Source organism: Osmerus eperlanus, chromosome 23, assembly GCF_963692335.1.
Source record: "Osmerus eperlanus chromosome 23, fOsmEpe2.1, whole genome shotgun sequence".
In the NCBI taxonomy this organism is placed as follows: Eukaryota; Metazoa; Chordata; class Actinopteri; order Osmeriformes; family Osmeridae; genus Osmerus; species Osmerus eperlanus.
Window position 1 is genome coordinate 10,170,449 of NC_085040.1, and position 18,333 is coordinate 10,188,781.

Here is an 18,333-nt window from a genome sequence, read left to right on the forward strand (position 1 = left end):
TCTAAGCAGCCATAAATAAAAAGGTTTTTAATCTATATTTGAAGGTTGAAATGGTGTCAGTCTCCTTTGAAACAGGGAGTTTCAAAGTTCCCTGCCCCAAGCAGTTTTTTTGTTGATTATGGGAACTACCAGATAACCAGCATCTTGGGATCATAGTTTCCTTATTGGGTGATAGGTTGCAAGGATACCAGAGAGGTAAGGCAGTGCTAATCCGTATATTGATTTGTAGGTTAGGAGTAGGACTTCAGGACTTTGAAATCAGCTCTGGTTTGGGAGCCATTGTAGAGAGGCGAGAGTAAATGTTATATGGTTGGCATTTTGCAACAGTTGCAAATTTTTGATATAGGTACTTTGGGAGGCCAGAGAATAATATGTTGCAGTAGTCCAATTGGGATGTAACAAAAGCATGTATACATTTTTCAGCATCATCCTTTGGGGGAAATGTTTTATTTTAGAGTTGTTGGGTACATGGAAAAATGCTGTTTCAGTAATGTTCTTAATATGGTATTCAAATGAGAGGTATGGGTCCATTGTGATTTTTGACAAGCTGGCTTTGGGAGAGTTTGATGCCGTCAAGGTTCAGGGTGAGATTGGACAGATTCTTCCTGTGTTTTTTCGGTCCAAACTTTATGTTTTATCCGAGCTGAGAAGTACGAAATTGGCCGTTGTTCTTATCCATGTTCTTAGACATGTTCTTATCGCACAGACGCATGTTTCAAGAGGCTGGTGGTAGTTCTCCAGGCTCTAGGGACATGTATATAGATGGGTGTCATCTGCATAGCACTGAAGATTTTCTCCAGAACTTCAAATTAAGTTTCCTAGAGACAGCATTTAGAGAGAATATAGCAGAGGGCCTAGGACAGAACCCTGCGGTACTCCACATTTTACAATAGAGCTCCTTCATGAACGGCCGTCATAGTGGACAAATTGTGATCTGTTTGATGGATACAATCTATTCGTATTTTGTGTGTGTGTGATTTTTGTATGTGCATGTTTATGTATTTGTCCATGCTTCTTTGTAGCTCCCTCAGACATCTCTGTCTCAGGACAGTAAACAGGTATTTGTGCAGCTGTTGTGGGACAATATCAACCTCCACCAGGAACCTGGAGAACCACTCTACCAGCTCTGGAGAGCACTGTGTGAGTACACACAAACACGTAATAAATACATCAGGATTCACAGATATGGGAAACCAGTAGAAGTTAAAGAAGAACCTTGGGAAGGCAATACAAGAATATATATTTCCAGACTTAAATTTTAGATTTTTTTAATGGGAATTAAGTAAATTAATGGAAATAAATGGATCAAATTGTATACTAATCCTGATACATATTTTGTTACATTCTTACATAATATTACATTTTGGTAAGATAAAAATCTAATAATTTCAATCTCTAAAAACATAAATTGATGAGAAAACCGTTGTCGTTTCAATGAAGTTTACAATTTCCAGCTGTTGTTTTATAGGGGAGAAGAAGGGGACATTGGCCCCAACAGACCACCAGGAGACAAGGACCCTGCTAAATAGTATTGTCAGAAGCATTCAGACCAACGATGTCTTTGGCCCCATTAACTTGCTAATTCGAGAGGTGAAACGCCATCCGGAAGTTAAACGCCAGAGGTGAGTTGGTTCAGACAATCCCCTGACAAATGTTATTGTTTTCACTTTCATTGTCGAGTCCCGTACTTTATTATATATATATATATATATATATATATATATATATATATATATATATATATATATATATATATATATATATATATATATATCAAGGCCGTAGCCATCAACATTGGGGGGAATTACATTTCTTATGTTAATTTCGGACAGCGTGCGTGGTTGCCTGTCGTAGCGTAGCACATTTATATTTTTATATCAATATATTGGGGGAGACATTTTGACCAGATTTGAATATTGGGGGGGATGTGTCCCCCCCCCAATATACATTATGATTACGGCCTTGAATATATATATATATAGTTACCACCTCATTGTTTTCAGGTATAATAATTAATAAATGATAAAAACGCTTCTTTTTTTTTGGGGGGGGGGGGTATTCTCTGTGCCTCTCAGAAGCATCTACAGAGAAATACTGTTTCTTGCACTGGTGGCATTGGGACGGGAGAACATTGATGTGGGTAAGTTAATTGGACGGTGTAACAGTTATACCTAACAGTAACTGTACAGCTAACTGTATGACTGTTGGATGTTTGATCATCAAGCACATAGATCATTGGCCATGTGCTCCACAAGTAATGCCAATTTGAAATCTATAGTTTTTGTAAAAAAATGTAGTTTGAGATAAATTAGCTGTAAATTAGCTTAATTACGGAAAGACAGACCAGCAAAATTTTAAAAAGGATCATTGTCCTACTTTATTAAGGGGTCCTTTTTAGACCAGTGTATATTATTCAAATGGTGCATCATCCTCTTGACATGGCCCTAAAGGCTATTGTCACGTGACAAATGGTGCTGGCAAAATTGACATTTATTGGCATAATTTATTCAGAAGTTGGTGGGGAATTCCACTCATTCATTAAATGAGTGGAATAACTTATTTGGGGAAGGTGCATCATTCCCCTGCCAAATCACAATTGTATTTAATAACTCATTGTTTGTGTGTGTGCATTACCTAAGCCAGAGTAAAATACATCAATTTAATGACAACTCTATCTCAATAATTAGCTTAATAATTTGGTGACAGGTGACCCTTTTTGGCTTTACACATCTTATGGTTGTAAATTAATATGTATTATGTACAACCATAATTTTCACATAATGCATGCCAAATTGCATCTCTGGGACATTTTAATTTTAAATCAACTCTGAAATGTAGATGGACGATTATGATGTACAGAATAATTGTACTTTTAAAGATGTCCTTGATACTACATTTAACAAATTACAGTTTTTCACGATTGCTAAAACACATTTCTTGAAACAGTCAACCATTTTCTCAAAACTGTAAACACAAAACCAAATATTCAAACTCAATTTCCAAAACCTCTGACTTCTGGCAAAATCAAACAAACGCTCCTAAACCATGTAACCTGTGCTCAAAATCAAACTATGCTTTTAGATCATAAACACAACCAATCATTATATAAACACTATGGAGCAATCATTAGACACAACACCAAAAAATTGAGAACACAGCATCCAGGCCATGTACATTTACATTTAGTCATTTAACAAGTCATTTAGACGCTCTTATCCAGAGCGACTTACAGTAAGTACAGGGACATTCCCCGAGGCAAGTAGGGTGAAGTTCCTTGCCCACACACCACGTCATTTTGCACTGCCGGGGAATCGAACCAGCAACCTTCTGACTAGCCCGATTCCCTAACCGCTCAGCCACCTGACTCCCCCCATGTAGTTACATGTAAAGAAGAATTTGTTTGTTTACACAGTAAATTAATTTACTGTAGCAATAAAGAAAATTGATTTTGGATTTTTAAACACTGGATTTTGGTGTTTCAACACCCATTGACACTTTCCTGATGTATGACTATGTTTAGCCTGTGTTCTGCACCTCTCTTTCACCAACCGTTTCTGGAGGAGGGGATCCCTCCCTGAATTGCTTATCCCAAGGTTTCTTACATTTTTTCTCCTCAAGTGAGTTTTTCTGGGAGTTTTTCCTTGTCTTCCTTGAAGGTTGAGCTTGAGGTTGGTTGAGGAGCAGTTCTATGGGCGGATGTGAATCCCTCTGTGACATTGCTTGTAAAAAGGGCTATACAAATACTGTAAATTTGATTTAATTTGAACATACTATAGTAACCATCACAACTTAGTACTGTCAACAAAGAACAAAGAAAAAACCCTCTGGTGTGCTGTATCCAGCCTTGAAAACACTCCACATCTCTGTTATCACAGGCCAATTCCATTCCCGCAGGAAATGTACCCTGGTATAAGGGTTTCAGTCATAGACCTTCCACCGCCATGCAGAGAAAAAATCTTCAATTGGGTTGAGAAAAGGGCTGTATGGTGGAAGGCAAAAATTTACAGTAAAAAATGCTGGTTGATGTTGAACTATTCTCGTACACGGACACCACGGTGAAAGCTGACATTGTCCCAAACCAGCATTAGAAACAAGTGTGAACAATTTTGAGTCATTGTTTTTTACAGATGAGAACTGTGTTGTAGTTGTGTTTACTGTTTGCCGCGTCTGTTTACCATTTTGCAGCACAAGTGCATCACAGTGCAAAATGTGTTTAGAGTTTTGCCAAAAGAGTGTCTGATTTGACAAATTGGTTTAGTTCACTGAACACTGATTCAGAGAATGGGGTTTAGTGTTTTAGCAATTGTGAAAAACTGTAAATTGATGTCATGGATGAATGACTGCACATTCTAAATACATTGTTTTGTTATAAAAAGCTTTACATATTGTCTTTCATGTGTCTTTACAGAGGCCTTCGACAGGGAGTACCGTCTAGCCTATGATGAACTTAGCCCAGATCAGCTCAAGGTCCTGCTTCGCATTGACCAACCTCCTAGCAACAATGTACACTTGTGCCTTAAGTTCTTTGGAGCTCCTGTCATCTGACACTTCTCAGCTCATGAATTTCACATGTTGTTCTCACTTAAAGTACATTGGGAGATCTACAAGAGGGAGAGCAAGGGAGGAGGGAAAATAGGTTGTTGTGATTGGTGGTAGGTCTTGGTGTAAGGGAGAACTTTTGTGCAGTGAACATATTATTTCCACACGTTTATATAGTCCAAATATGATACTAAAAAGGTACTTTTCAACCCTTTTTTTTAAGGTTTTCATCCATCTGCATAGGTTTTCCAGTGTGTCAGTAACTCTGCTTATTTATCTTCCCCCTTAGGGAGCTTTTAAGTTGAATTAAATCTGCTGTTAGTCCTTTAAAGTGCAGATGTCCGTATGACTGGGCTTGTCCCAGCTTCTATCCATTCTCATTATTTGTTTCACTACTTTTTCTACAATGGGAACATTTCAACAGTTTGCGTGTAGTTTGATGTCAGAATGCCGTCATCACTAAAATAATAACTTGTTGGTCTTATCAATGGATGTCGTGATTTTGTTGTAATGCATTTCTGTACAAGCAGTTTTTGTTGTGTCTTGTATTTGTTGGTTTATCACATAGATGGGAAAGATTTGAGGTCATGGACAATCAATCAGTCAGATCAACATTCCATGATATAAGCACACATGTCTTAAATACAAAATATATGTGTATATAATCAGCTTTCGTTTAGAAAGCCTAACAGAAGAAATATCTAAGTAATTATATCAAGGTTAGACTAAAAAATGTATCTGTAATTTAGGTTACAGTGCCTACAAATCAATCCCACAATTTTCACTTAACAGCACCAGGACTTATACTATATACTTTTTGTAGTATAGTACATTGCTGTACATGGCTGTTATTGTACAATACATTTACATTTACATTTATTCATTTAGTAGCAATACATTTGATTTGAAATATATCACACAATATCATACATTTTAAACAACATTTACATTTTTACATTTACATGTAAAAACTAATTACACAATTTAAACTTAATTTGGGGGTTATACATAGACTGTGATATGATACTTTTTTTTTTCCTTAACCTTTTTGTGATTGTTTATTTTTCATTTTTAGCTAATCTTTCATCTGCTAATAGGGATTCTAATATAAATCAAATACATCTGTCTTCGAAAGCAAATCAGGTCACATTGCATTTTAATTTCAAATATTTTAATCAGTGAACATATATTCAGTAACACAATCTTATATTGACATTAATTATTTTGACCACAACAACATAGACATTTTGCAGATTGTATTTCCATTTAAACTATTCAAAGTTAATTGTTTCGTGTTTTCATGTATTGTACACATTGTCTGCCTGTATTTACTTACTATTTTTTAATACAGGGGACAATAAGCCTCCATTACATTCCTTACAATTTCAAGTGACTTAGTCTCGAAACTGACAAGTGCGGCATCAAGCACGGTTGAAGGGTAAATAGATCTTGATTTTGGGCTTACTGTTCACTGAATATGTATTGCACTAATACGACTTGAAGGGTTATTCTACAAATTACTGTATGTTAATGCAATACATTTAGTACAAACCTACCAATTTAGAAGGTCTTGAATAACCTAAATGATTTAGAATCCAACACATATTGGCAGAAATGTTACAACACAATATAATTTTATTTAATATTGATTGTTGATATGATTCCCCATGTATGAATGTAAGTACATTTGAATACTTTCCAGAGAAGTAAATGCGACATGTTAACGATATAATAACATGCCCATCTTTGCAAATGGTTTCAGTGATCATGTTATGTTCTGTAGAATAGATATTAATATCTACATAACTTCTGGAGTGACCGATTTGTAACATGGTGAATGATTAATACAAATTATAAATACAAATGTGTTTTGTTTAAATTGAATTAAATAAAAAATATACACCCCAAAAAATGATTCTTAAATAACACACCAAAATGTCTGTTTGAAGTTATAGCTATTCTGTAGGTTCAACATATATTCTGAAAGGTTTTAAAAATAATACCAGACCATTATTTTACTTTACTGTTAAAAAGTACACCAAAAAATAATGTTTAATTGAAGAACAAGCCTATTCATAATCCATTTTTATTTAATACCACTTCACAAATGGCTTCCTGATTGTGTGCTGTTTTTTTTATGATATATTACCCTTTTATCTATTTGTCGTTGTGGTAGTCATTCAACTTTAAGACATCCTTGACTGAAACTAAGTTACTTCACCAATCATGAAGCGACTACATGGGACAAACTAAAAGTCGACTGACGCGCTATTAAAAAGAAAAGATTTGCAGAGATCCAAGAATGCGTTGACGTGGCTTTTATTGCTGAAAAGTAGGCCTATTGAAGTATTTGAATGTTCAGAAAATCATAGTCAAAAGTAATTACAGCGATCTGGAAAAATGTTGTGATCAAAAAGTTTGCGGTCAACAAAAAGTAAGGCGACCCATTCACCCCCTCTTCCTCCATACAGGTGTACAGGAGCTTTAAAGGGGCAATTGATTGCAAAACTGATTTTACCTTGTCATAGTTGAAAATGACAGTTTGGTGTGTAAAATAGACATACAGTGAACCTCAAAGTCCATTGAAACCTCTTTCCTATCAACATTTCACTTCTCACTACTATTTTGAAACTGCACCTTGCAAAAGCTAGCTTTTGAAACAGTGCAACTTGTGACGTCACAAGTTGCAGCATCAACTTTGTCCCGCCCTCTGGTTTTCTGGTCCAGGAACATATACGGAGGTCGCGTAGATCTCCGACACTTTTTTAGCTAGCTGCGCGCTGCTTTGTACTTCCACAGGAATTACAAATAAGAAAGTTAATAAGTTTTAAAGATATTGAAAAATGGACCACCGTAAATGCAGTGTTCCAGGCTGTACCGGGAATCCTGACACTTTTCACCATCTTCCTTAATAGGGATATTCCCATCAATCACCCATGCCTGTCTAGTGTCTTGTTCTTTGGGAAGATGGTGACGCTAAAGTATTAATTTGCTCGGACCATTTCACCGAGGACACTTTCGAAAACTGGGGACAATTTAAATCAGGATTTGCTATGAAGCTGTTGCTGAAAATAGGTGCTGTTCCGACCTTATGTTCATCACAACCGCAAGCAAAGAACTTATATTGACGTGCTTCTATACTCTGGCTGTAGTATGATGTTGTCGCTAACAGTTATTAGCAATGCTAACGTATCCTGCCTGTATCTAGCATCGGTAGAATGTGTGATTTAGTTTTTGGCAATGGGACTAACGTTATTTCATGTTCCTGACTGTGTTTCATTCAAATACATAACCCGTGTTGTCATGTAAATCTACAATTCAAGATGCATGTTTGTTCAGATCTATTTTTCAGCAAGATAGCTAGAGCTAACTGAAGCTGAGTTGATTCACGATTGTTAAGCTGTAGCTAGTGCTAACGTTACCCACCTAAGTCGATCCTGTTTGCTTCGACAACAGAAGTGGAAACAACTAATGTAATCATTTCAAATGGTATCTAGTCAATCTGTTGAAAACAGTGTTGTGTAGACACAATAGATTTATTTGTACGTTTTTATTTCAAGTCTCCACCTTCGTTGTTTCATTGAGTGCTGTGGCCGTGTCGCGTCTTTTCTCCGCAGCTTCGCTTGTTGTAAACCAATCAGCGCGCAGCTCATCTATATATTCATGAGCATACCATAAAAGGAGAAAACCGGGCGCTTCTTCCCGGGAAAATTTCACTGGATGTATCAGGGGGCATAGAACAGCACCCGGGCCATTTTCAGCCCAACCAATGTTACATACCCTATTCAGAGATCTTAAGGAACAGTATGAAATACCCCAAAAACCCAGTCAATCACCCCTTTAACACTAATTCAGTGCCACCGCCCATACCCACGTGACTCCATCACACCGCAACAGTAAACAATAATACAACTAAATAATTCCTGGCCCCTACACACCAGCCCCTAATTATTTAGGTTATTACACAAAATAATTACCAACAATTAAACTGAATGGAGACATACCAATAACAAAGAAAAACATAATATGCATCTCACAACTTTACATGTCATACATGTGTTGTCTTCCTTCTTCTTACTTGAGTCTTAAGTCATTAAGGCCAGAGGTCAACAAAACTCAGGCCGGTTCAGAATGATCTTTACCGTCATTCTGTGTCAAGTCTGTCAGTCAAACTCAGAGTTAAGGTCAAGGTGTCAATGTCCAGCATGTTCTTAAAGTCTCTTAGGTCTCCCGTCAGAGTTCCATTTTCCACAGTCAGGTCATGAAGCTGCTCGGGCTACCATTTTCTGCGGCACATTGACCCTCCTCTCCCTAACATCCAGTTTCAGCCTCCTGTAGTAGACAGATCTTAGTTATTGGCCGATCCAGACAACTGCTATTTGTCTTAATGCGCACCTGTCGCAAACCTCTTTTGTCTGGAATTGTAGGACTCTTCCCATAACCCAGGAATTCCGAGGTGCTGTGTTGTCCACTATGAGCACTACTTTTCCAGGCATAAGATTGCGCTTCACTCCTAACCATTTTTGACGCTCCTGCAGTTGAGGTAAGTATTCTTTAACCCACCGTTACCAGAACAAGTTTGACATGTACTGCACTTGCTTCCATCGCCTGCGAGCATATATGTTTGCCTCTTGGTACTCTCCTGGTGGTAACGATGGTAAGGTCTTCAACAGCAACAGGTGACTTGGTGTCAGTGCTTCCAGGTCATTAAGATCCGTAGATGCCTTGGTGATAGGGCGGCTATTGATGATGGCCTTCTTCATCCAGGTTTTGCACATTTAACGTGGAGTTGAGGACTTTCCGCACTGATCTAATCAACCTCTCCCAAGCCCCTCCGTGATGAGAGCCAGCAGGGGGGTTAAAACTCCATTTGATTCCTTTCTGAAGAAGTACATCATTGATCTGTGACTGATTCCACTGCCCAATGGCCGTTCTCAACTCACGCTCTGCTCCTATGAAATTAGTCCCATTATCAGAGTGCAGTTCCAGAACTTGACCATGTCTCGCTATAAAGCGTTTGGTGCATTTATGAAACAGTCTGTATTAGGCCGTAAGGTGAACCCTGTTATCGTTTCAACCCGCTCCACAGTCTGGCATCTACACAATCTTTAGCTCATAAAAAAGAACGAGTCGTGCTAAGCTACCAAAAAAAAGTTTGTCGCTGAAATTCCAGTCGATTGTCGATGCGTCTATGTTTTATGCAGAACTAGTTTCTTCAGAGTGTAATAGGATTTTGGTGGCACGGTTCGACACGTGATCGTTCTACACCAATAAGGTAGCTGCTTTTTGTCAACATGGATGGATATGGTTGTCGAATAGAGGATGGGACCTTGCACGTTACAGTGTTTCCTCTATGTTTATTTTGCCGTGGCGGCCCGCCACGACAAAATTTCTGCCGCCATGGTATCAGAAATAGGGCTATACAAAATTTGAGGACGTCTGTGATTGTTAGAGTGGATGTCGGACAATAGCACGGATACACGCTTCACACCGCAGTTGAGATTGTGCGTCTTTGAGAAGTCGTATAGCTAACTTGTCAGTTCATTTAAGCCTGTTATTGTATTAGTCTATAGTTCTTGCTAATTTAAATTAAGTTAACTGGTGATCTTCGTTGTTTGTATTATTCCCCTGCTAGCTAAATTGCACGTCTGTTGATTCGATAGCGATTGCTGCCTTTGCTTACGTTTGTATTTTCGCTGCATTACTATGCAGAAGTAGTTTTAATTAATAAATAGTGGGTTTATTGTTATTATTTGCTACATAATGCTTAGCCTATCAAGCTCAAATGAAGCAGACAGTTTACATGCTTTCGAGTACCTTAATCGATAGGCTATGGGCTACTCACTAGGGATATGTATTGATCAGATTTTAACGATTCCGACTCCTTATCAATTCCTGCTTATTGATTCGATTCCTTATCGATTCTATTATCGATGTTCCCCTCTACAGCCATAGGTCTGTGCGTCCTGCACCCCCCCACACTCAAACTGGCTTTGACTGGCTCTGAAATGAGCTAATACCTACCACCTCTAGGCCTCTTCAGGCCTCTGTTTTCAAAACAAAATCTAGTCGGAGATTGAAACTTTCAGTTTCCTTTTGTTCAAGCTTCTGTTACTCAACACCAGTAGGACTTACAGGGGTCCTAACAACAGGGAAAATAACTTCAGTGTCACCTTTCAAAGGAGTCCATTTACATGCATGTACTCCAAATGGTTCAACAACAGCTTTCAATGTACTTTGGGTATGTTTTTTAGGCGTTTTCAGGCACATTTAACAGGACTATTAAAAGGTTAAACAATTAAAATGCTAAGTTTAATAATGGATTAAAAATCGATATGCTCAGTTTAATAATGCAACACGCGAACGTTTGCTGACGTGAACGTCATAACGTGAAATGATCAATAAGATCAATACTAATGGGAGACGAATGCCGGAGCTAAAATGTATGCTTCAAACGACGGGAAAGAAGATAACTAGATCGACTACACACAATAAAGGCAAATTGCTTCACACAGTAACAAGTGGTTGTGATCACTTTTGAGCAGTTTAGCTCTACCTTAGATAGTTAGAGATGAAGCGCGAACGTTAGCTGCGCTGCTGCAAGCATCGAACACATGACGTTCCAGTAACTTCATTCCATGCTGTGTGTTCAAATGCTTCTTCATATTTGTAGTATTTCCTCCCTTCGACGAAATATAATTTTTACATGTGTTACAAGTGGCGTTGTTGTCATTTTGTTGTGTGAAATACAACCAAACTTTAGAACGCTTCTTCCTAGTTGCCATGTTTGCTGCAGTCTGTCTATGCGCAAACTTTTATAGTTTATTCAGACAGACGTTCGCGTGTCCCATTATTAAACTGAGCATATCGATTTTTAATCCATTATTAAACTTAGCATTTTAATTGTTTAACGGCACAGAGAATCGTTAACAGAATCGTTAAGGAATTTTGCTAACAATTCCAAGGAATCGATTCACTGGGACAAGAACCGGTTCTCGATACCCATCCCTACTACTGACCAACGTCAATTATTAATACGTCAATTAATAATTGGCAGCATTTATGCCATTTAGAACATACTGTATGAGTGGAAGGTCTCTAAGTAGCCTAACCTGATTGCTTTAGGGGAAATAGTACGAAAACATGTGCAATATTACATTAGTTATTAAACTATTACATTAACCTGGGGGGGGGGGGGGGGGCAGACTTATGTCGTTGTTGTAACATTCAATTCATTCATTCTTCCACAAATGAAAACACTGATCAACCATAAAAACAATCGTTATGAAAAATATGAAATATAATATATAAAACTGTACAAAACAGAATAAGGAATAACAGATTAAGGACACTCAGTCCTCACTGTCAGTGTCGGGACAGTTATCTTCCAGTTCCTCAGTTTCTTTTGTGTAGGCACAATTACAACAACGACATAAGTCTGTGCAACAGTCTTGCAGAAAAACATGAACATCTGCCTGTCTCACAGGCACTTTTGCAGCCGCAGTGTATCACATGCAAAACACTGTCAGGGGCAGAATTTCTGTTACGTGCAAGGTCCCATCCTCTATTTGCCAAACATATCCATCCATGTTGACAAAAAGCAGCTACCTTATTGGTGTAGAATGATCACATGTCGTACCGTGCCACCAAAATCCTATTACGCTCTGAAGAAACTAGTTCTGCATAAAACATAGACGCAACGATAATCGACTGGAATTTCAGCGACAAACTTTTTTTTGGTAGCTTAGCACGACTCGTTCTTTTTTATGAGCTAAAGATTGTGTAGATGCCAGACTGTGGAGCGGGAATCATTTTCTAAAAGACTTTTCGTGGTTCACCTTGCGGCCTATATCTAGTGAAGGTGCAACTTCGATGTGGATTGCTCGTATGGCAAGGCAGGTGAAAATCACACCGTACCTCTTTACTATGCTTCTCCTGCTCTTTACCTCAAACGGTCCAAAATAGTCTACTCCAACACGGGTAAACGGCGGTTCATCTGGAGTAACTCTTTTGCTGGGACACGACAGATGACGCATTTGGACAGAACTTTCCTTATGGCTGTACTAGCACCAGTGATCCTGTACCTCTCCCGTAGTTTGGATAGCATATGGTTACGGCCACCATGTCCCACCACTTGATGGATATGCTGAGAAGAATGTCTGAGATAGGGAAATACTTGCCAATATTATGTTTAGCCTCTGCAGGCATAGATGATCTGCTCAGCCGACCACCGACTCTCAAGACACCATCTTCTACCAGAGGGCAGAGTCTATGAATGTGGCTCCAACCTTTCACACTCTTGCCATTTTGCAAGAGTGTGAAACCTCTTCCTTTGACAGAACCCGATGTTTTCCATTTCAGCCTTCTCAAGCTCCTCCACTGACAGATAACCTGGAACTGTCTCCCTCTTTGCAGTGTCCATTTCCTTCTTCAATGTACATCTTTGTTGTTCCACGTCTAAGTCGGACTGTGCAGGAGCCATGCTCAATTGTCTTCTCTTCTTGCAACAAGACAAGAGCCAGCTCTTAAACCTCAAGATCCAAGCAACAGACTTTCTTAGATCAGTCCACGAAGAGAAGTAACAGATCATGTGAGTCACAGCATCCACTTTTTCTCTGGCCTGTACAGCATGTACTGCAACAACTTTCTTGACCTCAGGGTCATCTGATGTAAGTCGATGGACATCCTCAGGGTTGATAGGCCACTCACTTTCATGTTGAAGGAGAAAACGCGGACCTGACACCCATGTTGCATTCATGAGAAACACATCTACTTTCAAACCTCTGGAAGCCACATCAGCTGGGTTGCTTGCAGTGTCTACATACCTCCATTGGGAGGATTGTGAAGCCTTGAGAATTTCTGAGACTCGATTGGCGACAAAGACTTTGAACCTGGAAGTCTCATTCCTGATATATTTGAGTACAGATGCACTGTCTGTCCAAAACACAGAATCCTGAAGATTCATGTGTAACTCTTTCCTCCATAAGACGTCTAGGCGACTTGCCATGGTGGCAGCGATGAGCTCCATTCGGGGAATGGTAACGGACTTCAATGGAGCTACTCTAGCCTTTCCCATGACAAAAGCACTGTGTAATCGTGAGGTTGCATTCTGTGACAGCAGGTAAGTCACTACTCCGTAGCCGTCTTGGCTCGCATCACAGAAATGATGCAACCGTGCCGTGGTTGTTTCACCAAAGTCCAGTGGTTTCACACGTCATGACGTTAAAGTCCTCTAAAAAGCGAAGTTCCTGCAGCCAACTCATCCACTTCTTAGCAACTGACTCAGGTATGGTTTCATCCCAGCTGAGTGCTCTCCTGCACAGATCCCTTAAGATTTTCTTGGCAGACAACACAACAGGACTCAGGATTCCAAGAGGATCATAGATGGAACTAACTGTTGAGAGAATTCCTCTTCTGGTAAGTGGTCTGTCCTTGATCACGATTTTGAACCTCAAGGTATTGGACTGAATCCATCATTGCACACCAAGCACCCTCTCCACAGGCAGCACGTCCTGGTCCAAGTCCAACCTTTTCATGTCTTTAGCTCTCTGTTGTTCAGGTATGGCAGCCAGAACGCCCCCTCTGTTGCTTACCCATTTTGTAAGCTGAAATCCACCTTTAGCACAGATGGAGACATGGTCATGATAAAGAGATACTGCTTCATCTTCTGAAGCCACTGACACCAGGCAATCATCGACGTAAAAGCAATGTAGAACCTTATCCACTGCTTCCCGGCTGAACTGTTCTTTATTGTCCTCTGCGCATTTCCTGAGGGGAAAATTGGCACAGCTGGGAGACGACGTAGCCCCAAAGAGATGCACCATCATCCTGAAGTCAAAGAGGTCTTGATTTAAATCCCCATCGGGCCACCAGAGAAACCTCAACAGATCAGCATCTTCAGCTGCCATGACCACCACTGGTTCTTTCCTGAATCTGGTCACCACTCCAATCAATGTACTTGTAAGGTCCGGTCCCTGTAGGAGCTGTGCGTTAAGAGATGTTCCCTGGAAACTCGCCCCAGAGTCAAAGACGACTCTGAGGGTTCCTTTTGTAGGATGGTAAACCCCGTGGTGTAGGATGTACCAGACCTTTCCATCCCTGCGTTCCACTTCACCTTAAGGCACCCTTTCTGCATAACCTTTAGCAACAAAATCATTCATGAAGGCAGTATATTCTGCATGAAATGCTGAATCCTTCTGAAGCCTCCTTTTCAGTTGCGAAGCACGCTGCTCGATAATTCTCTTGTTATTTGGCATGCTAAGCTCTTTTTTCCTCAATGGCAAACCGATCTGGTAATGACCATTCACGTGTCTTGCTGAGTTTGTGACTACCTCCATGAACTTGTGATCTTCTCTTGACATTCCAGGTTGCTCATCCACACAGCATTCAGGGAAATCTGTCTTAAACTGCTGCTGCCAGAGTTCCTCCAAGTTCACAATTGACACTGTTTACTGAAAACTCTGGCTGCTCGTAATTTCTTTCGTTCCCACTGTCTCCTTTTAGTGGTCCATTCACAGTCCAGCCCAACATTGTCCTGATTGCGTAGGGTCCACCATTAACACTGCTAATCACTTGCAATGGTTCCAAAGCATTATGCAGCTCAATCCCTGCATCAATCTCAGGCCAATGGACTTGTTTCAAATGAGGCCATCCCTGAAGAACACTTTGTTTTGGAATGTTTCCTTTGTGGACAGGCATGCTTTCCTGTGTGTAAGTTTTGGGTAATTCGCAGAAGTTGTCCTGTTCCAAGCCAGCCACCTCCAGTCCTGACACGATATGGCTTCTAACCACTTTCTCTTGACCCATAGTCTGCAAGAGAATGTGTGACTTTCCTGTGAGGCCAAGCTTGTGCATCAAACCCTTTGTACAGAACACCGCTGTACTTCCTTGGTCCAAGAAAGCATAGGTGATGATTCTCTTGCTGCCCTTCTTCGATTTAATTTGCACAGGGACTATGGGAAGTTTACAAGCATGATCGCCAGCCCCGGTAAGACCACCTGACACCAGAGCGCTGTCCACTGCTACCTCTGATATACTCCTTTCTTGATCAGAGTCTGTTTTCCATTCTTTTGGATGAATGTCCTCTTTGGCTCTCGACGAAGGCGGTCGCATTTTTTCTCCTCCCCTCCCTGACCTTCCCTGCTTGGCTCCGTCTTGTCTTGTCTGTCTCAAGATACTCTCTCATCATCACTCTCGAAACTAGAAGCATGGAATCAATTAGCTGGTCTCTCAATGCAATTGACACCATCTTCTCGAAGAGAAGCTCGGTTTCGGGGGAACCTAACTGTCCTGACGGGACGTTCGCAGCTGGCTACACGATGGACGCGTGGGCGAATTGGCGTGTCGTGTGTCTAGCGGCGCTTTCCGTGGAGGACGTTGAAGACATCTTCATATTCGGAACCGTGATTACAGGCTTTCTGCTGTTTGGAATAGGCGCTGGCTTTGTATATCGGAAAATCAAGGAAACGGCTGCGGCCATCAAAAGCCCCGTTAGGCTGCCCGACATGATTGATGCGCTGGGCAGAGCTGTTGGAGCTCAGACTGTGAATTTACAACGCAGTATGGATTACAACAGGGATAAGTTTGCGGCTCTGCAAAGGAAGATGGAGGAGATGGAGACCTTCCTGAAGGGTAGACGTGAAAATTGAGTCGCGGCTACTTGTCAAAACAACTACCCCAGTCTTATCCACTTTCGGCCCCGTAACCAGCACAGGCCTTGGCCAAGGCCGTTGCTGGAAAACAACTCCCCTGGAGAGCGCTGAAGCGAGACTATCTTGCTTTCCACAACAAATACACGTCCTCCTTGCTGTTGGAATATGTTCCTTTACTTAGGCTCCAAGTTGAGTTTTGCTTTCCACAGGGGCTACCGTGGTAGCAAAGCTAGTTCCTTTTATTCCAGAGTGAGTCTGTGATCTTAATTTGTCGGCACATCTATTTATTGTCACTGAGGGAGCATCCTGTATGTTTCCAAACACTGGATCAGTTAAGATTTTCACTTGTCTCTCAATGAAGTTGTAAATGTCAATGAATGTAGCCCTCTGACTGCTCCTGTCCTGCAGCTCACAGGCTATGGTTCTCCATTTGTCCCTTAGTTTGTAAGGCAACTTCTCTATGATTGTCTGCAGATTGGCTGGCATGTTTAGCTCATGCAAATATTGCACCTCTTCCATGGCATTAGAACAGCCTTTGAGGAAAAAACTGTAGTCTTGAAGGGCTTTAACATCTTCCATTTTGATGGGAGGCCATGAAAGAGCCTTTTCCACATATGCAGCTGCCACTTTCTGCTAATTTGCAAACTGCTCTCGTAATGAAGCTTTAGCCTTAACATAGCCCCTCTCCGGATGAATGTGCTGGCAGCTTCTAAATAGTTCTCTTGGATGACCCTTAGTATACTGCTCCAGGAAATAGTCGGTCACTATAGCTCTCAGTGTTTCTTTCAACACCGTTCTCAAAAGCTTTCATGAATGCATGGTATTTTAATGGATCCCCATCAAAAATTGAGATGCTCTCTCTTTGGCAAAGAAGACAGGCATTGCTGTTGGATCATTAGTGTAGTTATTTCATTTTGCTTTCTCATAACCCCCAGCATATTGTCTTGATACAAATTTTCTGGTCCAGGATTTGCATTCAAGGCAGCTCCGTGTTGACTTGGTGTGTGGTCTTTAATGTTGCGAAATGACGAATGCTGCTTGTGTCTATGAAGTGACAACGGCTCAGAGCCAATGGACGGAGGGGTTTTCTCCTTAAACTTGTCCATGGTTCCAAGTGGTCTTGTCTACTTCCCTTCGCTTGTAGGTTTGATTTTCCCTTGTCCAGATAAGAGTTAATTCCATCTGAACACCCTGTCAGGGAATTTTGTCTACTTAGGATACTCCGAGACCGTAACACGTCCAATTTAGCTGTTTGTGCTGCAATTTCCTCTTCCAATTGAAGCTGCTCCTTCCTTTTTCTTAGCTGTTCCTCCTCTTCTTCTAAGTTATGTTTGTCCTTTAATAATTTCTGTCTTTCCATCAATGCTGCCAAGTCCGCCTCCATTCTAAGACGCACAGAAGAAGCGGTAGAACGTCCTCCAATAACAGAGTTTTGTGCCCTGGTTGCTCTGCTTCCCTTGTTTGACACGCTGTCGCTTGGTTTTACATCATCTTGCATAACATCTTCCATGGTCATGGACACAGCCTGCATTGGTAGTTGAGGATCATCCACTAATGGAATGTAAAGCCCCCCTTCAGTGTTTGCAAACTGATCCTTGTGGAGCAATTCCTCTGGTACACTCAGCCACTGTTCAACACCTTCCTTAAATGTGTTCCTGTATTCCACAATGCTGGCAAACCATTCGTTTTGTTTACGTAGCTCATCTTCAGGGAGTAAAGGAATCAACATGTTATGTGTCATGGAGGCATTGTCACAAAGCTGAAATAAAGTCTCCAAAAGGGTTTGCACTTGTGAGATGTTTTTCTTTCTGTTCATGAGGGATGTCATTTCTGGTATGAGCCCTTTGATTTTATTCACAATGATTTTGCGTTCCTGCTGAATCTTCTCAATCTTATTCACCAAGGCCTTGGCGGTGAGTTTAGTTTATCTTTTCCCTTGCTCCTCCATAATTCCTCCTTTGTTTCCTTTTCGAACTTAGTTTATCCAGTCAAACTCATCCGACACAACTCACATTCCTACATCCGCAGAGTGGCATCCACTACCCTGAGGCGCAGCGGAGAATTTCAAGCTGACAGCACAGAGGTAGATCAGCGTCGGGAAGGAGCGTTTCAACTCTCCATCAATCAGGCAATCATTCCCAAT

The 18,333-nt window shown here is 40.6% G+C and overlaps 1 protein-coding gene across 7 annotated transcripts in view; it reads left to right on the plus strand.

The window, feature by feature from the left end:
* The window catches only part of dennd4c (DENN/MADD domain containing 4C), a 186,961-nt gene extending 180,484 nt beyond the window's left edge, over positions 1–6,477 (plus strand). For 2 of the 7 annotated variants that reach the window (XM_062449577.1, XM_062449580.1), the window contains exons 29-32: positions 1,023–1,140; positions 1,469–1,622; positions 2,076–2,140; positions 4,409–6,474. In XM_062449577.1, the coding sequence (XP_062305561.1) occupies positions 1,023–1,140; positions 1,469–1,622; positions 2,076–2,140; positions 4,409–4,545 (474 nt within the window). In that variant the 3' untranslated portion in view covers positions 4,546–6,474. Of the gene's footprint in view, positions 1–1,022; positions 1,141–1,468; positions 1,623–2,075; positions 2,141–4,408 lie in introns of all 7 variants that reach the window. The other 5 variants (XR_009928275.1, XM_062449582.1, XM_062449581.1 and 2 more) reach the window with 5 other exon arrangements.
* The last annotated feature ends 11,856 nt before the right edge of the window (positions 6,478–18,333 follow it).